Genomic DNA, 23,379 nt, shown 5'->3' with positions numbered 1-23,379 from the left:
AACCTGCAAGCCTTTCTATTTTCTCTCCTGTCTGGTTGAGGAGGGGAGTGATAGAGTAGTTTCGGTGGGCACCTGGCATTCAGCCAGGGTCAAACCACCACAGATACCTTTCATAAAACAGAAAACTAAAACACATTTGTTGCTTAAGTTTTAAATAGTCAAAATTCCAGACCAGCTGTAGCTAGTTATTCACCTAAACAAAACAAAAGTATACTGAGTTAAAAGGCACAAAGGGTATACTGCTTACTTCAGGTCTATATTCCATTCAAAATTCTCTGTTTACTGCTGAAGAGATCATTTTTCTTCTTTGACTATGAAAAGGAGAAGATGGATGGGGGAGAAACTAGACCACCTAGTTTTAACCTTCCACCCTACACTCCATTGAACAACAAAGAGGAACAAACCCAATTCATAAAAATAACCCTTTCTTTATATTTTAAATCTGCTCTGCTAAAGTGCCGATTTTCTTTAAAGCGTCTTAGTAACTAACTCATATTCAGAGCAAAGTCCTGTTTTAAAGCAGAACTAAATTAAATTTCTCAATGAATGCCTGCAGACTTTTGAAACTTTATAGCAAATTACACTAAAAAAACCCCACTTTGACAGAAGATGTTTCCTCAGTACGTACATGGCATTAAAGCAATAATGATGGGAACACAAACTACTCTAAGCCAGGGTTACACTTAAGGTAATTGTGTTAAATTGAAGAGGGGAGCAGCCTGATCCTTGTCTAGATATGAAGCAAGCTCTTTTTAACTGCTCTTCATCTAGGATTCCTCCTGGAGCATCATTTAAACAGGTTAAAAGTTTTTTCAACTGAGTTAACAAAAAAGGAGATTTTGTTTCCCCCACCCTTTATGTGGACTGTCAAACCTGCTGAACACTAATTATCTCCCCAACATATCTCTATCACTCTGTCTCCCCGAGGATTAGAACAGCAGTCTACATATTCCAGCACTGACAAGATGAAGATTAGTTTATCTGCATCTAATTAAAATCTGAAATTGACACAGAGTACTAGTGACATGAAAACCCAAATAATCCATTATGCCCTTTATGGTCTGGCAGTAGTTTGAAGGGGTTTTAAGACTCCGGAACAGACAGAAAAAACACAAACTGCCTATTAGCTAGCATGCTATTTCAGAAAGTGGAGTCCCACAAATTAATTTTGTAGTTCAGCTACTGCACAACTTACTTTAAAAGACCTCCCCCTGCCCCTCCCAGCTCCCCCCCAGAATGGAGATCATCAACATTTGATGAGACCTGCATCAAGAATACAAGTAATGAGGCTTATCAATTGCTAATTAGTACCCTCTGTACTTACTAAAAGAAAGCACTCCTCTTAAAATTAACCACTTAGAGGGACTCTAATCATGGTTCAGCCTCTCCTCCCTGGCCCCTGTTCCTAAAGTTACAATGAAAAACCCCAGGTGACAGCTGCAATTAATTTGTTGCTCTTCAGTACAAACTAAAATGGCACTTTTTAAAAAATATCCAGTTAAGTTAGTTAGATTAAAAACTTGGCTGAATATTTACTCTATATTCCAAGTCAATTTTGCTGAAAGATCTGCTGTACTCACATACATGCAAATGAAGAAAACTTTGGCTTTCCTTACTGCCATAGAAGGGGAAGAATCTTCAAAATACATTTGTAATGCTTTGAACTTATTGTATAGATAACTGCTAGCAGTGCTCTAACCTGCCTTTATGTTCTTCTAGTGTCTATAACCTGAAAACGCTTCAACTTAGGCAGACTCAGAACGGAACTTCAAGTAACACTTGATCTGATCATAACAAAGTACTAAACACATCCCAACATTTGAGGAAGTACTGCTTACATCAGCCTACACACTATAAATCACGCTGTCCGTACAGTGTATACAAAACCTCAACATACAAACAACTTCAATTCAATTTCATCCAGAGATCCATGAATTACTGTTATGCGGAGTAGATACCCCTACACATGCACGTTTCTGTGCAGTTGAAGAACCCTTTTTCATCTGACACTTTTATCAATTACTAACAGCAGTCACTGAGCAGAAGGACAAGTTTATCACATTCAGGAAATACTTCTGGAGATTCTCTGTTACATCTTTCTTCCATTCTACTGCTAAAAAGAAGATAAACAGCAGGGTCCTGACTACTTGCTTGTGTAACGTTTTAGTTGTAGGAATACCCCTATGAAAGCTAAACAGTCAAAAGTTTCTAATTATGCTGGAATACAAGGATGAGCTGAACTCTAATAAACCTCACAGCAATAGTGGAAATAAATCCCATAACCAACTTATTAGCCCTGACAGTAAAAGAGATAAAAATAGGCATGTTTAACTCCCTGCCTCCTAATGCAACTGCAGTTCCCTGAACTATTGAGAGGGCCCTTTCTCTTTGAGAATTTAAAAGAATGGATGTTGTCTGTTACAGTCCAACACAAACTAAATGTGAGAGGCGCAAGCCATTTTTCATCCACTTGAAAAAAAAAAAACAAACCCTGACACCTAACTGAAGAAGAATGCAGAAAATCTTAATCTGAATAGATGATGCACAGGAGATAAGGTTATGCAGTAAGAATCTTGTGGGCTACACAAAAATACCAAATTCTACAGACTGCTCTAGAAAGTCTGTGATAAGTATGCAAGTTGTGCATCAACAAAATACCAACCCTGATATATCAGGAAAGTTCTTAAGGATTATCATCATGTTTGTTAGCAAATAGCAAGGAACAAAGAATGCAAAACCAGACTATGCAGAGACAGCTATTACAGTATTGGTTGTAAATTTACAGTTCAATCCCTAGATGTCAGTTCTGGCTACTAACAGAGGAATTCTGGATGGACAAGACTTGCAGGTTGATTTTTAATTAATATTTTACGGATGATCCCACAATTTTTATTAGATTATCTTGCTTTAAGAGGGTTAAATAACATGGGTTAGCCACACAGAATATCACATAGAAACACTAAACATACTCTGTTAAACTAAATTTGTGTCTTTGTGAATTTTCATTAAACAAAATCAAGGAGTATTCTAAACAAACCTACAGACATTCTTTCAAAAATAATACTCTGTAGAAGTCAAGAGTTACACTGATTTTCCTTGGTTTTCTACTGTAGACTGAAAAAAGTTAAGCGTAACAAGGGACTAGTTCACCCTCACACTTCCTGTTGCTTGTAACACTTAATGCTACAAAATTATGTATTTTATCACACCGAATTAGTTTGATGAACATCAAATATTATTTGAAAATAACCGAATCTCTAGATGGAGTTCTAGCTGTGCTGTATACACACCTTAAAAATAAAGCACCAGTGCTAATCCTCATGCACTGGGTGGAAAGTTGGTACCTTTAACAATCCAAAACTTATTTAAGAACCACCTGAACTTTAAAAATCAGATGCAGAGGGTCAATGCATTGTAATGCAAGTGACAATTTAATTCAAATATGTTTCATTTTACAAAAGCTGAAGTTAGAAATGTTAGTGGCCTATACTGTTTTCTCTTATTAAACAACGAGCCTGTTCTAGTTCCCTATCTGGGAGCAACACACAGTAACACTGCAGTATTTTATTTTCCTCTTCAGTTGAGCCACTGATGTTTACAGCAACGTACATGTATCCAATCAAATGCAGTAAACCTCAAAATAACTTCCCTGGCAAATAAAATAATTACAATGACCAATGACCATCATTTTTTGTGAGCTATCTCCTTACCATTAGAGGAAGAGCTCCTATTTGCAAGTGATGAAGTCGAGGAGGTGCATGGTAGTGGGCCAAGTGAGGATGCAAGGGCCCTGGAGGGTAAGTAGCTGCAGTCACACCAGCTTCAATTCCCAGTTCCCTGTCACATGAATGAAAGTGGCATTACAGTAAAGGTACATCCTGACTCCCAGATACAATTCCACTGCTTTGGAAAGCACACAACACCAGCACAGCTACTGTAACAGTTTTACAGTTTAAAAAAAAAAATAATTAAACTTATCTAAACTTTGCTAAAGAATTCTCTCAGTCCTATCATAACTTAGTTGTTTTTAAATCAGCTGTGAAGATTTAGTGTGATAAATCATAAGAGACAGCTCCACATTTATTGTGCCCAGGAATATGATCAGTGTGGAGTCTTTCCTACAGCTCACAGTGTGGGAACAGCAGCTGTCATGCATGCACCTCTTCCCTAACAGTCAGAAGTATCTTTTCATTTTTTAAAATAATAAATACATTATGAAACTTAAATGTAAGCTTCATGAGTGGGCCTGACACAATTTTAAATAAGTTCAGACAAAAGGGAGACAATAAATTGGTAACTCAAATCCAAACCTCTATTGTACGAAAAGCATAAATATAACAACAGTTTTCAGCAATGTTTTACTTGCCTATTTTAAAATCAGTTCTTGAAATAGCTACCTACAGTCAGTAAAACTCAATTCCATTTTACAAGCAATGGATAAAAAAAGCTTAGAAATACATTTAACATAAAGAGTACTCAAAGCAGTCAAAACTATATCAACGTCTACAAATTTTCAAGTCCAGGTGCATGCAGCTTTTCCTAAAGTCACAGACAATATTATCAGCACCGTGATCAGTAACATTATGGTCTTTTGTCCCGAGTACCAAAGAACTAAAATAGTATCTGATCACTAACCAGGCAGATCTCTCTGGGGCTTGTCGAGGATGGGAAGACATTGTCTGAGGCACATGAATGTGATGCCCATGACCATAATTGGGATGCATTCTGTGAGGGTGCGGAGGAGGCCTCTCATGAGCACGTCTAAATGACATGAAACAGAAACAGTTAATTTCACATACTTGTTAGTATCAAGAAAGCAACATCCATCATCAAAATGTTACAGACTGAATTACTGGAATGTGTTTAAACTAAAAAAAACAAACAAAATTCCCCATACAGTATTTTAATTTCAACTTTAGATACAAATTAGAAAATAATTATAATACAGATTTGATATGCAAAGACAAAGCCAGCTTCAGCTACTGTGATCTGCCCTTCACTTAGCAGACATGACTACAGAAGGACTGACAAAAGTGTTTAATCCAAACCTCAAACTGCAGGTAGGCAATTAAGGCCACCTGACAGTCACGTTGAGATTCAGAGTCATTCACAGCTATGCCGTGGTTTATTTCTAGTCAAACTATTACCAGCAAAAGTAATCAGGGGAACCTTGATACACTAATCAGAGGACATTCTCCTTGAAACATGTCTGCGTCACAGCTCAAGTAGTAAAAGCACACTGTTTTTTTTCCATGCCAGCTGGTACAGAACAACTATGGCTTTCAAAAAATCTTCAAAGAAACCTGCTGACTGACTTCTGTTCCTTTACCACTTCCCAGTTACAGGAAGAAATCGACTGATATTTTCCTTTTCATTGCTTTCAATACATAAAAGGTTTTTTTTATTCAACCTAGAAACTTGGATTTTGCCAAAAGTAGCACACTCCTCAGATTCAGTACCAGTTTAAACCACCTGATAAAGCAGACCAGACAAAGTTACTTAAGAGGACGTTATTCTCTGTCAGGCTTGTATAAATTATGATAGAAGTATTGGTTTTCTACAATGTACAGACCTATCAGCAGAACCTAGTTTCACCTCCCTTCAGTTTATCAAATAGCTACCGGGAAAAACCTAGAAGGGCATACTTTAATGAAAAAAACCACCACAGCAAAATGACTTCCATAATTCCATGAAAACTGAATGTCATGTAGGCCCATTTTTCCTCAAATGAGTCTTAATTTAAAAGAAACACATTGGAAACTATTTCTATGAATGTAAAACTCCTAGGCTGTCTATACCACAATCTTTATATGAAGTGGGTGATCATATTTAAAAGAAACAGAAAACCCTTATGTTGCATAAATGCAGCACACCCTCACACACTGCATTTTGTGGCTGATTCCAAGCCCCTAAAGAAGTTACAGCTGTCGTACCCATACCTGAGACACGACAGTGAGGACTCTAGCCATTCTCTACTTCCAATCCTGAAAAATTCCTACATTGTTAGACAGAAGGTATAAGCACTAGACTATCCCATGTCCTCTTTCTAGAAACATCACCTTAAGCGCACTTTGAGATGCTGGGATACGGAACCAGAAGGAGCTGCAAGTCTGCTGGCAGTCTCAGTCTGTGCATTAAATAACAGAGCGAATGTACACAAGTTTTGGCTGGTCAGATTTATATGTCTGATTTATATTAGGTTGCGTCAAGACACTTACAAAACTGATTTTGCACGTAATTTGTATGAGGATTAGAGGGAAAGAGATAGACCAAGGGCAGGCAGAACAATCTCATAAGGTGACAAAACAAAACTACAGAGCAGAAACCTCACTGAGCAAACTGGCAGTCTGACCTGAGACTGGTGACTTCACAGAGAATGTCAAGGAAGAACCTATCATCGACATCTGACTACAGTTTCTATACATACAAAGAAAATCCACTAGGCTAAGAAATGCCAATATTCACATTTCCGATCCCAAAACTACCAAAAAGTTTCCAGAACTGGTGAGATAGCTACCACAATTACTTCTCCTTAAAATGCTATCTTGCTGTCTCACATTCACTGGCTTGAATGTTCCAAAATTAATTTTTGGGTATGACTGCATAATCACAGACACACACAAGCAGTGTGCTGGTGCATTTAGGTTAGGGTGTTTAGAGGTTACGCCATTTGCATAGCAAAGGTTACTAAAGAACAGGTACAGGTTCAGACTGATCAAAGTTTTGATGACTGAGGAAGCAGGGCTATATCTGACTTTCCTGGGGGGCAGGGGAGGGAAAGTCTGTGCGTGCCACTTTGTGAGCAGTTACTGTCTATAGGTATTTTTATGAATCACATGGAAACTGCCTCAAAAGTTGCAGTTAAAGCAAACTTGTTCAATTATTAACTTCTAAATCAGTTTTAAGTTAGTTACCAGCAGAATTTGCGTAACAAAGTTAGGAACAACAGCTAGAGAGCTCATTCTTAAATTTCTCTTGGATATTTAAAAGCTTTATCTCCAGAATGAAAATCAGCTACTTCATGATTGAATACGAAGCCAGTGCTGACATGATTTCTGTTAATACTAGTGTCATGAATCTAGCTTAGCAACAACAGTAGCATCTCTTAGACGATTATCACCAAAGCTACATCTCAACATTGGTCACATTCTCTTACAGGTACTACTCAGTCTTTTCCTTTTCTTCTAAAGACCAAGGCATTAGGTAAGTACCTAAGGTTAAATCTGAATTAAACCTGATAAAGAGTCTCTTAGAATAACTCGTTCACTTTATTTTAAAGCATTAGTTAGGTAAAAAGAATCTTAACAGCATCAAACAAGGCAAAACAAAGGAACATGTGTCAAGGAACACATTTGAAAGGAGCTTATGATGTACTTTCTAGGATGTCCAGTTTGAAAAAGAATTCCTGCCTGTTATCTGGAAGATGAGTAACGGGCAAGAGAAACGTAAGCTTCCCCTCCATGCCCCATTTGTGCCTTACCTGGAGACGCTACTGAGAAATGTAATGGAACAGGTGCAAGTCTTAATGCTCACATGACTGTGACAGTATGTGTAAAGACACTTCTTACCATGGTTTAACACTTAACAGTTCCTAACCATGCATTTAACAGTTTGAGATTCACATGCAACATTTTACAAACCTGAGGGAAACGAACTATATGTTTAGATATTGCTCTGAGTACATTTGTGACATACGTTGGGTGTTGCATCATTCTTCTTCTCTGGACCTCCATCCTCTGGATCACTTCATGAGGATGTAGCCTCTGTGCTGGAGGTGCTGTTGCAGGGATGTGATGGGATATAGGCTGGTGTGTTGCAGGAAGATGCTGTGGTATTGGAGCAGCTGCATTGGCTAAAGGATGAGTTGGTGGTGGAGGTGGAGGTGGCACAGGATGAGAAGATGCATGAGAGGAGATTGAAGGATGGAAGGGATGCACTGGATGAGGGATAACATAATCTACTTGAGGTGGAGGCTGTGGCTGTGGAGGAGGATTTCCATGAGAGTGAGGACATGCAGAAGCTTGATGATGGAGAGGTCTGGTCAAAGAAGCATCTGCAATGAAAACATCAAGTGCTTTTAATTTGGTCAACAACAGGTTTTGAGTTAAATTCATTTTAAAAAATATCTTCACACAGGTGCTTCAGTGTTATTACACCTGTGGCCACATGGGAATATGTGTTTATGCAGTTTTTAAATAAAGTGACTCCAGCAATATACTGTGAAAGGAACCCACACTTCCTGCAGCCAAAAGTATTCCACTTGCCAATGTTGGTTAACCCCCCCCCCAAAAAAAAAATATCTGTGTGATGCGTGCTGGTAAAGGTATATATGGTAAGAAATTTTACTCAAGTTTGTTGTTAATCCTTAAAAAATTCAATCCTCTGCCCCGCCACAGTCTGTAGAGACAATAAAATCCAAACTCAAGAAATCATAGTCAGACAAATGAGCTGACTGAGCTTCCTTTGGCAAAACTCACTGGGGGAATGGGACAGGAGACACACCAAGGGGAAAGAAATAAAAAGGCATTGCTAAAATACAAAGTAGATCAAAAATATTTTCATAGTAAATACAGTTTTTAAAGTCTGAATGTTATTAAGGTCACCCAAAAGCAAATATTTTAACTTCATCTTGATCCTGTTCAAATCCACTACACAAGCTGAACTGTTTTGTTTCTTAATACGCGTTTTGCCAGGCTAGCTCCAAGATCGAAGCAAGCAGCTAGTGAGAGCTTTCATCGGTTGCCAGGAAGCTGTTTTCTGTTATTTAGTTGGTTCCCCACCCCCCACAGGTACCCAGTACTTATCAGGACTTACAAGGAGAATGCATATAATGCCGACAGGAAGAGAGCGATGCCTGAGGAGGCGGCTGGGGCTGTGGCTGTGCAACCATACTCGATCCATACCCATCTATTGTTATGGACTGGCTTGGGCCAGCACCAGCCTGATGCCCATAAATTGCAGTTCGAGATGAAGAACCAGGACAGCAGGGGTCAAAAGCAGATGTTCCATGAAAAGCACCACTTCCATGACTTCTTATACCACTGCTGCTTAAGTCTACCGGCAATGCCTGCTGTGTAAACAAACCATCTTTTTTCAAGCCCTTTTTCAGACATTGAAAACAAAGTCACCCTCAAACACAGTGTGAAAAAAAATAAATACTATCATAAGCAACTGGGATCCAGATTTTAAAGTTTTAAGGCTCAACTCTGGAATATTCTTTAAAAATGGTTAACATTCCTTTTTCCTATATTTTTAAATCTGGTAAGAGAGACTACATTCATTACATCAGACTGAAATACCACACACACCCCCCCAGAAAAAAAAAAACAAAACACACACCACCAAAACCCCTATGATGGATTAATCAGTGAGTATATGGGAGCTCCATCCCTTGAAAAATTTGGGAGGAAAAAACAATCTTTCATGTTTTAGTTGTGCCTAATGTATTACACTTAAAAGAGAAACCAGATCGACAGTGTTGCATGTTGTAAATTAAGTTTGCACAGTACTGTTCTTACTTATAACCATATTATTTTAGAGCTGTGATTTTAGTCACTTAAAATCTCAAAAAATGCTTTTAGAAGAGTAACCAATTCTTTTATAACTTTCATAAGCAGAACATTAGACTTGATTTTTTCTTGCTTTAAGGCAGCTCAATTACTTGCACTGCACAACTGCTATCACAGACAGTTTATTTCAAGGTATTTATGTTTGGTTTGCTTAAACAGCCACTTACAGTCAAAAAGAGGGGATGTCAGCTGTCAATGATTACTTGTTGGATTACGCATTTGTGTAAAATTTCAAATTTTCATGTCCATATATTTTAGCTCAAATTTTTCTTTTAGTTCCCTTCTATAATGCCTGCTACAGAACAAGAGAACAATCCACCATGCAACATCCTATCCTATTATCTCCTTTCTCTAACAACTGGACATCTCAAAGAGAAAGTCACAAAAATTAAACCTGCCTGGTCATGGTAACTGGTGCCAGAACTGCTGCTTGCTCCACAAGGTGCAGGCACTGGAGGAGGCCTCTCAACAGGGCAGCTGGAGTCACTGAATGAAGGAGACAGCGGAACAGCTGGGTGAGGGTTGTGGTGGTGGTGGTGGTGGTGTTGAAAGTGGTGGCCATGCTGCTGAAAGCAGCTTGTATGCGGGTGCCCCAATGCATGATGAGTCTGTGAAGGTCCTCCACAAGGAGAATGCTGAGGGCAGCACGACGGTAACCTTGGCATGGCCGGAGGGCCAGTTTCCAGTGTTGTATTAGATGCAGTTCTTCTTACATCATCTTGAAGATAAAGAAAGTTAATATTGAAGTGAAAGAAATTAGTAAAGCTGGCTACTATCAGACAGTGTCTTAAACCGAAAAAAAAAATTAATACTGTACTTCACAATTAAATAATTAACCAACTGAAAAACAGAGCTATACTAAACCAAAACCAACAGGATATGAAAAGATTTAGCATGCCAGCTAAATGAACCAAAGCTGAATGGTTGGGGTGGATGTACTCATGGAAACCATTAGAGGACATGAAGTGACACTTGCCTTATTCCACCAGTTTAAGACATATTATCAGTAGGGAAAGGAGGAAAGATTGTCCCTGTGGTTAGTCTGCAGAGACCTCGAATTCTTGTACAACTGTGGTCATTTCAGGCTTTTCATACCTCACTTGACTTGCAGATTAGGGGCACAGCACCCACGTTTCAGAGATGATATGAGTGCTACCTGCCTGTACAGCTCTATTATAGGTCAGTATGTATACAGGCCTCTATAAATGTGCTTCCAGTGAAGTAATCTTCAGGGGGAGGTTCAAGGACTCTCTCTGTATCCTTCACTTTCTTACAATACACGTTAAAAAAAAACCCACCCCTGTAGCACACTGCAATTAATCCTTAATTCCCTGTGAATTTCCTTCTACCTCCTCAATAAGCGAGGTATAACCCAATCATTCCAATAAGCAAAAGCAGAAGCCTCCAGCACAACTTCCTTCATCTCCGGGGAGAAATCAATGACCTTTTTCAGGTTCCTGTCATCTCAACTTACTCCTGTTACATTCAGTACTAGAAGTTCACATGCCATCTGATCTAGAGAATGCCAATTAGCGTTCTGTACGCCCTTTGGACTAGGGGGCAACACAAGAGGTTAGAAGGCTCTCTTATTCTGTACCTCCAGCTGAAGGACCAGCAGTGCCGCCACTGGGAAGACTAGAAGTCGTCTCTGGTGCTGCAGAGGGCTGGCCGTTGGAGACGTTCGGAGCTGCATCAGAGGCCTGCTCTGAGGTAGACGTACTAGAACTGTTACTGGAAGCAGAACTCACAACCTGCGGCTCCACTCTAGCTGATGTGGTTGGCACGACTGTTGGCTCTAGCAAAATAAAAAAGCTTTCATGTTTAAGCTTTAAAAGCTGCTGGGGGTTTTATTGTTGTTGCTGGGTTTTTTCATTATTTTGCAAAAGAAATTCTCAATTCTGGTCTTACCAGATGCTAGGAAAGTCTGAACACAAAAGGCTGACATGTAGAAAAGTTAGTGCTGTTTCACTTGGGAGGTGGAATTTATCTTTTTCTTTTAAATAAACTCAAATTTTAAGAATTAATATAAAATCAATTCCCAACCAAATCTGACACATCAATTTTTTATTTACTGAAAAAATTACTACTAGAAATGAAATTAAGTTACTCTGCTACTTCATGATGAAAACACTTGCTGAAATCTTTCGCAAATCCACAGGCAGACTACTTTATTACTCTTCTTACCTTTTTTTAAAGCCTACAAAGCACAGAAAAACTTTTAGATAGCTATCAAAGAACAGCTTAACATCTAAACTAGCAGTACTGCTTTACAAACCAATCATTCTAGACACGTATTACTACTAAAGGCTATAGCAAAATAAACTTGGTTGCTAGTCTCAATACACAGTAAAAGCAGATTCATTAAATCAAAATTGAGACTTCTGTTAAAAGTACGTACATGTTCATTTTGTGTACTGTAAAGGTAATAGTCAGCAATGTATGTAATTGGATCCAGGGAAATACACCAAACACTTGATAAATCTTGTTCTCTACTACACAGTTGTAAACAGGTTAAATTTTATAAACCACTTGGTGGTATAATTCAAACTCAGTTTTGAGAAAGTAAGTCTTTGACTTAAGTTTGACATTTCTCTCTAATTACTGACAAGGCAATGACATAACTAGGAATATGAGATACCATAAAAGGGAATATAATCAGAAACAGCTCAGGTTTTTTTTTAGTAAAAATGTCTGCATGGGTATCCGGGAAAAAAAAGGCATCAAGACACTTCAAATACTTCCCTTACACAAAGTCTCAAAATAAAATATGACTAGTTTTCAAGATTTCTCTCTACATCTAGTAGGTATATCATTAACTCAGTGAGCAAAAGAGTAAATGTATCTCCCTTCTTGCAAGTCTTCCAATTCATCACATTAAAAAAACATGACCCGATACATACATTTAAATTCTTTTGGATTTTCACGATGCATTCCAATCTACTGGTTTTATTTAAAGGCACATTTTTTGGGAAACATATTAATGATCAAATTCAGAAAAAAACCAAGTATATAGGACATGTATAGCCTAACATTGATATGTGATCACACAGGACTTAAGACTGGATGCTAATACACTCTGAAAGCAACCCTGCAGCCAGGCAATTCTAAATTCTATCAGCCTCAATCACCCTGCCAGCCTGGTACTGTTTTGAGTCACCATCAGCCATACAGACAGTTCCGTTTCTACTCTGCAAAAACAGCAAAAGCCAGTGGGCCTGGTCAATCTCAGACTACTAGCCAAGAGAAACTGAATTCCAACACACTTCACAGGCAGTAACCCAGGAAGATAGATGGAGGTATTATCCTTAATGCTCATGTAAGTAGGTAGCAAAGTTTTAAGACCAGCAGCTTTGAAGACATCAGTAAAATTATGGTAAAGTGCGTAGCTGCCTTCTAATAGTGTTCATTCAGAATGTTTATCATTTTACACCAGTAGCTCATGTGTGAAATTTATATCCCCAAAATCCTGGAAGATTCACCTCAGAGAGGTATTTCCATGGCGCAGGAGAGGGAGAAACAGCTGGTCTTAAATATACACATTGCAGAAATAAAAGTTAATTCAGCAATAATCTTTTTAAAAACCACTTGGTTCCTGAATTTAAAATTAAATTCTATAACTTCAGTTTATACATTAAAAAATAATAAAATAAATGCTTACTCCCCTTCAATGATAGGGCTGTTGGGTATTTCACAGTAAATCCATAAAGAAAAGAATCTGTAAGTCAACCTACCCTCTTTCATAAAACCCATCAAACAAAAAAACCCAATTCCAAACCCTTTCAACTCTCCAACCCACCCCAAAAACGAAGACAACTTGAAGAGTAAGATATTGTGAGATACTAGCATGCAACGCACTCGCGGACGAAACCCCAACAGGAAAAATCTTTTATTCAACATGAAAAGTAACATGCACCCAAGAAACCCCCAAAACCACCACCACAAAAAATAAACCTGCAAAAATGTACATGAGCTTTAGTTTTTTTTCCTTCTCTCAACTTTTGACAATACCTGGAAGTTGCTCTGAAGAGTTTTCAGCAGGAATAGACTTACTAAGTGCCAGTAGGTTTTAATATTAGGAAACAATGAAAGGTTACAGCTTCAGAAATCTAATACACTTCACTAGTGGGGCTGGGGTTTGGTTGTTTTTTTTTTTTTTTTTCTTTTTTTTTTTTAAAAATATTTTTATTCCAAGGCCTGAAAGAGCAGCAACTATTCCAAACCATAGGCACCGATAGATTTGCCTTTTATAGTGCTGTATTGAAGTAAGTGCATATTTCTGAAGAAGTAGTTCCAACCTGTTCTGTAATTTCTGCCTGGTGAGTCAGCTCTCAGACACACACCCAAGTCAGTTTTGGAAGAGAAATCAGATCTAGTGGATCCGTTGGGAACAGCTAAAGTTTTAATTTTAAAAGGAAGGCCACAGGAGGATTTTCTGACAGGCCTGGAAACTAGTTTGTTGAGAACTGAGACTTTTTCGTTGAACAGTATGTTATAACTGATGCCATGAACTCCACTCCCCTTACACTGATCAACCCGTTTCTGAAAATGGAAGAGATTTCTCAGAGCAATGCAACTTACCATCTTCATCCACCGTAAGGTCCACTACTTCTGCAGCATTCTGTCTCAGGGGCTGTATGACCGTGGAAATCCTGCTGCGGTTCCGCTGCTCTTGAGGTCGTGCAGCGTGAGAACTAGAACTTTGTCCCCAGTGTGATCTTGTGTGCCCAAGTGTTGAACGAGACCTTCAGAAAGGTTAACACCTTAAGTATTGACCTAAATTTTGCCATTATTAAATTTTTCTCTCACTGTTTGAGAAGCTATTTGAAATATTTTTTCATTATTAGAAAAGCATTTGGTTATGTTGAAACACTCCACATCCACTAGACGTGTACTTACAAACGTTACTGCAGCCTGTACCAAATAACATAACGGCAAATATCCAACACGTACAGTTTAAAGGACTTTTAACCATGTTCCTAAGAAATACATACAAGTAATTTATAAAAAATTACAACTGCTGTCAGGCAGCAATTATATCTGATGTTGTGTTTTGTTAATAGTAAATGAAGAGTCTCCAAATCACATACAAAACCTATGCAGCCTGAAATAGCAGATCGATGAATGACAACAGAACCATAAAGACAATAAAAACTGTGTAAACATTAAGTTCTTTTGCATATTAACTTGTGACAGAATATTTTCAGAAGATAATTTCTGTAATTTAGATTTCCAAAATGTTCTAAAAGTGCAAAAAATCTCTGGATTTTTCTCTCTATTTTTTTCCCTCCCCCTCCTCTAAGGACAGACACAGCTGTGTAACACTTGAATGAAATGTAGCTTCAGGAGAGGAATTACAAGGTTGTAACCGTAACTAAGCAAAGGGATGGTTTCATCTCTGTAGTGTAACACAAACGCCCATTCTATTCTGTTTAGCCACAAAAACCCAAACACTCAAATCAACGATGCTTTGGAATTTAAGAGGATACTGTCTTTAATTAAGGGAAGAATATTTTTACGGTATTGTATTTACCAGTTCGCTGTCAGAAAACCTTTAATTTTCCAGTATTTATATAAATCAAGTGGCTCTTATTTTCCAGTTTGGAAAAACAATGTGCTTAGGCTTCAGAAATTCACAAGAGGAAAATATGAAGAAAGGGGACTGACTTTCAGTAAAACAAAACCAAACCCACTGCACAGGTCACCACAGACCTCAGTTTACATTTCTGTGCTGCCTGTACTCCGCCCCTGTATGTGTAACTCACTAACAAAGATCAGTGTATTTTCCTGTTGTGCAAAAAGCATGCTTGCTGCAGCCTTCTCAGCTGGCTCACACTTCAGTTTCTTCAATGTCACTGTAATTTAAAGATCAGGCTGGTTCAAAACAGCACATGTTCTTTGAAGTTTGGGTTTACATAACGTCCAAATTGATTTGCTTGTGGTTTGTGTGTGTCTTATTAACACTTCAGAAGGACATTTACCTCCCAGGCCCCTTTAAAAACTTTACTATTACTCTCTAGGGACCCAAGGTGCACTCTGGTAATACAAGAGGATGATGAGGCGTCCCCCTCTATTTCATCTTCCCCTCCTCTTCAGTTAACTAAGCGCTATGGTTTGTAGCAGCACCTGGGGTTTTGGTAGTAAACGAGAGATGAAATTAGCTGTGGAAGGGTACCCAGGATCGCCAGCGTTTACTTCTCTTACAGGAACTCCAGCTTTATATCAAAACCAGTACAGCACCTACAGTACCTCAATATGTTTTGTCTTTCAATGCAAGCTGTAAATTCAATGATAAAAAATTTCTTTGAATTTCTTCTTGCACAAAAGAACAAGCAGACAACATGACATAGCATCAAACTAGAGATTAAGAGAAGGAAGGCCCAGAACACAACTGTACAGTGAGCAAATAATCTCCAGGAGTTACTGAATCAGATATGATTTCAAGCAAAGATAAAGGTGGAACCTAAGGCCTACTGAACTGAAACAGTCTTAAAGTTAAAGGTCTAGGTCTTCATTTCCTTGTTATGATTAAACAGGACATTATTCTGAATGACTAATTAATATGTTAGCTACACGGTGCTGTGTATATTCAGTCTGTGGCTGAGTCCAGGTAATTTCAAAATTACTAAGTCAGTCCACCTCTGAAGTATGTAAGACCAAACTGTTTAGTCCATTTAATGCTAAGATGGCTCTCAACCAGATCTTAATAGCTTTTTCTTAATTAGAAAAGGACCATCAGTGAAGGCCTCATAGCATTTTGGTAGATACTGTCTATCTTATCCTCCTAGCTGCGATGCCAGCTGCTACACTGCTGCTTGACGCTGCAGTTTATGTTACACCAAAGACTGACTTTCTCTGTGCTTTGGAAAGGGCCTTATCTTGATGGAGAAGGGAGGAGTAGGGAATAGTCATCAGTACTTAACAACTTCTTGATGGAAGTGGCAAAATGAATGGCATGGAAGAAGAAACCAACACAGATTTCTTATGTTATTTCTGTCCTTTCAAAGTAAGTTTCACTCGTAAATTCTAAATAAATTAAAATATTCCTATGATCTATACATGGGCACTTGTTTAAAGGTACTTTAAAAGAAATAACGTTTTTTACCTTCCATTTAGGAAGGCAGAAAAACCAGCTTTAACATGCTTAAATATCCTAACCATAGGTTCTTACTACAGCTTAAATTTAAAGCCTACTATCAGATTCATCTTTTACTTATAACAGTCAAGATTAACACTTCAGAACTTCTAAGTTTTCTGAAACTGCCAGCTGTAAAGTTGCAACTTCCCTGCCGAAAGCTCTGTATAAAGACAAATGCTGAAGTGACAGACTCCAAAATTTAAGTAAACTTTTTCAAATCTACAATCTTTTTCACTACTACTAATTTGCATTCTGTAAGTCCATATATTACTGCATATGGGATATACACAGCTACTCACATAATAATTGATTTTTGGAGGAAAAAAAAGGTTTAGTTCCAGAGTGTTCAATGTATATAACAAGCATTAAAAAGCTTAGCTTCAGATTTCACAGAAAAAAGCTAGCAGTACTATGAAGTGTCAAAAAGAGATCTTCAATTTCCATTTCTGATGTTACTTTTTTTTTTCCCCACTTCCATCCAAAACACATCCTTGCCTTTTAAAGGAAAACCACAGTAACCTCTTCTATCTATACACAAGTTATAAAGAATAAAAGTAACTATTTATTTCACTCTGAACAGTATTCTGAGTTTGGTAAATAATCTTCATAAAGTTCAGTTCACTTACAGCATTTATAATTTTATACTGAATTATCATGTAGATGTCCCAGAGCTGCCTTTGTTTCTTACATTGTGGTTGGCAAAACTGTTTGAAACAGGAAAGTCTGCGTAGGAAATACCCTATGTTCAAAGTATAAGAGACTAGTTTAGAAGTTCCCAACATTTCAGGCTTAAGACTTCAATTTGAGCTTTTCCTCCTCATAGCAAACTTCCTGGAATTGTTTTCTTACCCTATTTTATTTTTTTCAAACACAGAATCATGACTTTTCCAATTAAAAAAAAAATGACACTCATTTATTTCTTTAATCTTCTCAAAAAGTTTTCAGCTGAACATTTTTAGCAATGTCTTTCCTCCACTTTTGACAGCCAAGTACAGTAAATAGTTAAGAGCAAAACATGATTTGAACATTCTGTTGTGATCTTAGGAAAAAAAAAAGATAAATAATCAAATGCCTTTGAGAAATCCACATGTTAGAAGGTCTAACAAAACAAACAGGCCAAAAATTTAAACTCACCAGAAAGTGCCCTCAATTCAGTCTCCTTCTCACTTAAGTCACCAGTAAAGACACAATTGACATCAATAAAAATGGGGGGTTGGCTACTATATAAAATGTTTCTTATTGATGCTAGGAAGAGAAAGCTGTTTATTTTTTAAAAGCATTTTATCTGTCTTTAATCAGGTTTGAATTACTGTTCTATAAGCACAATCACTTTCACCTAGCCTAATTTTTTACTTTTTAAGCTTTACATGCACGTTATAAGAAGCTAAAGCATCAACTCAATCTAGCTCAAGTCTTTTCAAGCATAATGTTGTTTTGTGAGTTTTAATGACTCTTCTCAACAATTCATTCATGTAGATAAATCACCTATTTGTAGGAGCGTTTCTAATCACCTCAAGGCAGAACATCTGTTGATTCTGCAGCTTTTGCCTTCTTTTAAACAGAAGAAATATATTGTTGAAGAAATGAATTTTTTAGATGTTGATTTCCCTCATCTCTCTCCACTTCCTCTTCACTATAGATTCAGGCTGCCTATTTTTGTGAGTCTGACATCCTTTGTGTGTCAGTTTAACAAAAAATTTAGTTAGTTTCAACTGTGTATCAAATTTATATTACGCACACATTTGTCTTAAATTGATTTGTTGAATGTGATATTTGTTCCAATAAAAGTGATTTTTGCATGAAAAGCTGTCTGTTATTTTAAGTATAAAATCGAATTAGTCAAAGCACTATTTGACAACACACAGATGGAATGTTTTCATAATTTACTGCCTACTGTTCCTTTGTCATTATTTTTCTAAAAAAGAGATAGTCATTCTTCATATTCTACAATTTTGTCTTCATGTTTACAAATACAAAATCATACATAATAGGCAGGCATCTCCAGCAGTCCTATGCACATGACTATTTCAAGTTCCCTTCTTAAAGGAACTCCACTTTAATAGGTTCAGCAAAATCTGACAAATATGGAACAGAACTTCCAGAGAGGCATGGAAGAACAGGAAAGCACATACAGCAGCAGCTTCAAAAAAGTAGGATGCTTTCTGGAGGAATGCTCAGCTAGTCCCTAGATAGTTAACTCAGCCTAAACTTGCTCTCCCTAGGATCTCACTGCAGCTTTGCCTCCCCAAAATTCTGCCCATCAGTTACAATAATTACAACCACCACAACAGTTCCAGATTACTTGAACTGTCAAGCTTTGGCAAAGCTGTGGGTTTTGTTTTCTGTCTGTTTGGGGTTTTGGTTTTGGGCTTTCTTGTTTGCTTTAAAACATGCATCCTGGCTGTAACTTCTACGACATTTACCTTATGGGCTTTTAATGATACAGAGCCTTGTGACAAACTTGGAGTCAAGCAAAACTGCATTAACACAAAGAGATACAAGTCTCACCTGTAGCTTTCACCAACTGTGACAATCTCCACTTCACTGTCTGTTGAGGTAACATTTATTTCTTCATTAGCAGTGACCTGGGGAGTGGAGGATGCTTCAATCACCACAACATCTTCATCGATGCCTCCTGATGAGGAAAAAGGAAGAAGAAAGTTTGTATACTTCATCTATCTCAGGAGTTGTCATTGTGAGGGACTTTTTTCCCCTCCTAGACTTGAGATACACGTACGTAGAGAATTTCATGGTATATGCCAAAATTTCAGGTGCAGCTATTAAATACATGACCTAATTATTAATGGTAGAAAATATGCTGTAAAAACTGAAGTAAATAAAAAGAGGAAGGAGGCAGAAGATGGGGGCAGAGATAGATATATGCAAGCTTACATTCTGCTGTGTAGTGGAAGGAATTATGATAAATTTTATTAGCTGTAACACCAATGAAACTCAGTCATTTAATATAAAAACAAAATAAGCTTTCAAACTAGCAAAGCAGTGGTGGTTTGTTATCACTAATAGCTGTTTTTTTCCAAAAATATTTTTGTAGGTATTAAAAGTCTCAAGGTAAACAGCGGCAACAGGAGAAAAAATGATGCACCGACTCATATGCATTTTTATTTCTTCAACAAGATGAAGACCACAAATCCATTGGTGCTTATAAACATCTTTACACTTTCAGTGGCATTAACAATCATATACTGGGACAGAGAAAGCTAAAATGAAACCATCAATAGCAAAAAACAACCACCAAAACCCCACAAATGCAATACAGAGAAGTTTTGATAGGAAACAATTTCCACTTCAGGAAGAATGATTAAAGTTCCAGCCTAACACCTAGACACATGGAAACACTTCTCTACAGCTGTAATACTGACAGTGACAAGTCTGAGCTACTTAAATTGAGCTATGGATTATTCACTGTAGTCATACCACTGTGCACAAAATAAATTACTGAATAAATGAGACAGACAGCTCAGAAATAGCAAACTAGCATTTTGAGATTTGCAAATGTCTCCAAGAAAGTGCCTGAAGAATTTGGTCTCATTCAAGTCAACACATACATCCTTCACGGACTGACTGTTCTCAGCTGTATGGCAAGGCAGTAGTTTGGAGAACAGCATATACAAGTTCGACACCTGGCCAATGCAAACTGGTTTCATTACATTTATCCGAACATCAACAAATCAGCTGAATAGTAAAACTTCAGCAACATTAGCAACACTGTTCATAACCCTTATCAAGTAGCTCTTCCGTAACCAGACACTAGCCATAGAGCTGCTAGTACTAAGCAGCACAAATCCCCAACTTTCATTGTCAACAGGATTTAGCGTTTCTTCTTTGCCTCTCCTCAAACATTGCTACAAGGAAGGGAAGACTGTTTTTGAAACATCACAAACAAAACCACACCAGTTTATTCTGATGTAGACGAGCTCCCACAAAGCAGAGCAAAGGGCAGTGTTAAAACAGAGAAAACTCTTTGAAATATAAAAATGAGGTCTCCTGAGAACAGCCTCCTTGAAGGGCTGGCAGGAATACAGGGCCTGCACGTGAGCAGCAACACAGCTGTCAAGCAGAGGCCCTGAAACTTCAGCAAGCTTGTATACAAGGGATTTATCCTAGCACCAGAGCATTTCATTTACAAGGCAATTAAGAATTAAAACTGTACTGATACTAAAATCTAGTGAAATTTAAGATGTCTTTTTTGAATGTCCTGTAGTACCAAAGCTGAAAAAACTCCAAACAATTCTCTGCCAAACGCACTTAAAAGTCAAGTCTGGTGGTTTGAACTAATCCTAGTAAAGCCATGATGTTTTCAAGTTCCACAGAATGTAACTTTGCAGGTTAAATTAGCGTCTGAAGGTGAACTTTACTGGTATGTCAGTCAGAGTAGTTCAGGATGGTTAACTTGAATTTTAAAAGTGCACAACCCTGTAATGCACAAGGAAGCTTGCTTTAGTGAGATGACTGATGTGCAGAAATAAATGGATTCTCAAAGGTTTTGCTGTATTGTTTCTAAAAATACTTGCTCAAAAGAATTCTGAGACACTTGCATGCCTCAAATATTTACCACATATGTAACTTAGGAGCCATCTGGTGAACCCAAGGCTACACGTGAGCAGTAAACAGCTGAACATATCTGTAAGGTGTCTACATCTTTAGATCTACATGGGAGTATACTTGGTATGTAAGCACACCTGTGAAGCAAATTTCTTAGGAAGGACATAAAACGAACAGAATTTGATATTTCAATAAATCCCAGTTCTAACATACTGCACAATTTACCAAACATACCAACAGCCCAGGAAAAAAAAAACCAACAACAAACCACAACAAAAAAGGAAATCCAAATCCAGAAATATACCAGATGACAAAATACTTGCATATACTTCTCAGTATTACTTTTCACCCTGCAGTCTACTACACAGGATGTTTTATATAGTCTGCCATGACAAGGTATACTTCATTTATTTGCTTTTATGCACGTACCAGTCACTGACAGTCATCTTCTGTCTGGAATGCACTTCAAGCAAATCTGATCTTACTTGAAGTATAAATATGACTACCTTACTCATCAATGTATCATCTAAATGACTGACCTTGTAAGAGAACAGCTAACTCTGTATAATGAGAGTGTCACTGTATTAATCCTATACTCTTTGAAGGTAATCTCCCTTCAAGGGGAAGGGTCACTGGACTGTTGGCAGGAAAATAGTTACACAGATCTGCGAGAAGTATTTTGTGCTACTTTCAGCATAATACCTATGGCTATAAAACAAACAGAAAATTATCCTCCTGCAGGTATGCACTACTACCCTGTCATCTCCTGAATCACAAAAAGCAGCAAGCAAATTATACTCTAGTTGGTTTTGAGTAATTTAGCCTTTGGGCTACCACTGAAAGCCTCATTATCCATTTAAAATGAGCTAGTTAAAAACAAAAAACTTCTGCTGAACATTACAGCAAGAATTTTATTAGTTTCCACAGGATTTTGGTTTTTTTCCCTACTCACATCCACAAATAATATTTTATAGACCATGCAAAACACCAAATTTTAGTTTGCAAGTTTTGCATGTCCCAGCAATTCAGATCCATCAACAGCAGTTAGTAATTCTGTTTTGCACATAACTAATAATCAGTAACTTCTTTACAGCAGCTTTTCTCCTCTCTCTTAAAAGCAGATTTTATGACAGAAACCTAGTGCTCAGCCAGTCTAGGAGAAGGAATAAACTTGACAGGCTTGAATCCAAATCTGAACGCACTCAAAATGATAAACAACCCTTAAAAAAAAAACCAAAACACTCCCTTCTCCAAGCCCTACATCACAAAGTAAAACTGTCAAATTAAAGTACTTTATTAAGCAGAATATAACTTTTAAGTTTAACACCATGTAATATATTTACATCAGTAAACTCTTCCTCCAAAAGTTCTAAGATTATTTCAGAACTGTAACTGCCGGGTTCTGTTGATTCTAAAACTTGCTTCCCAGAACTGCGTGTGGTCTATCAAATACTTTTATAACCCAGAAATAAGCAAGAGACTTAGCTTTGCACAGCGTAATGCATGTAATATATATAATTATACTCTGTATATAATATATATAATTATACTATTACTTATCTCTGTAAGATCGTGGCATAACTCAGAGATTGATCAATCATCAACACAAGTACTCCACCGAGGACGTAAGTAACACTAGTGTAATATCAAAATTTATGCTTGGCTGATTGTTGTCCTTCCTGGAGGGTATTTTACATCTATTTTGCAATTAACGTGTTAAAATACTACATGTAAGACTGTGAAGGAGTTTTACAATACACAACTTCAAATAAGACAATCTGACCAAGCCCTAAGTGATTTAAAATAAGCAGTCCAGTTCCAGTGACAGAGCTTACTTATTTTGAGTTCCAGGCTTTCACTGGATCAGACCAAAGGCTCACGTTCTCTCTGCCAGCTGCAACAGGCAAAACTATGCAGTCAGAGTAGAAAATCCAGACTGCAACCTCTAACTGAAAGCTCTCACACCACCCGGCATCCACAGCAACACTCCATATGTCAGGGGGCACTTTCTGGCCTAATCATTGCTCATGGACAGCTGGCTGCGTGTCTGTCTTCTTGAACTTGCTGGTACTATGTGCCTGTACAGCACCTTGTGCTGGTGAGTTCAGGATA

At 37.7% G+C, this 23,379-nt stretch overlaps 1 protein-coding gene across 11 annotated transcripts in view; it reads right to left on the bottom strand.

The window, feature by feature from the left end:
- The window catches only part of RNF111 (ring finger protein 111), a 52,429-nt gene that overhangs the window by 11,494 nt on the left and 17,556 nt on the right, over positions 1–23,379 (bottom strand). For 9 of the 11 annotated variants that reach the window (XM_040601550.1, XM_040601551.1, XM_040601552.1 and 6 more), the window contains exons 3-10: positions 19,213–19,339; positions 14,148–14,311; positions 11,167–11,364; positions 9,968–10,287; positions 8,815–9,070; positions 7,696–8,053; positions 4,636–4,761; positions 3,711–3,837 (exon numbers count right to left, since the gene is read on the bottom strand). In XM_040601550.1, coding sequence (XP_040457484.1) covers positions 3,711–3,837; positions 4,636–4,761; positions 7,696–8,053; positions 8,815–9,070; positions 9,968–10,287; positions 11,167–11,364; positions 14,148–14,311; positions 19,213–19,339 — 1,676 coding nt within the window. The remainder of the gene's footprint in view (positions 1–3,710; positions 3,838–4,635; positions 4,762–7,695; positions 8,054–8,814; positions 9,071–9,967; positions 10,288–11,166; positions 11,365–14,147; positions 14,312–19,212; positions 19,340–23,379) is intronic. The other 2 variants (XM_040601546.1, XM_040601554.1) reach the window with 1 other exon arrangement.

Source organism: Falco naumanni, chromosome 7 (genome assembly GCF_017639655.2).
Source record: "Falco naumanni isolate bFalNau1 chromosome 7, bFalNau1.pat, whole genome shotgun sequence".
Classification (NCBI taxonomy): domain Eukaryota; kingdom Metazoa; phylum Chordata; class Aves; order Falconiformes; family Falconidae; genus Falco; species Falco naumanni.
Note: the sequence above shows the minus strand (reverse complement) of the source record. Positions and strands in the feature narration are given on the sequence as shown.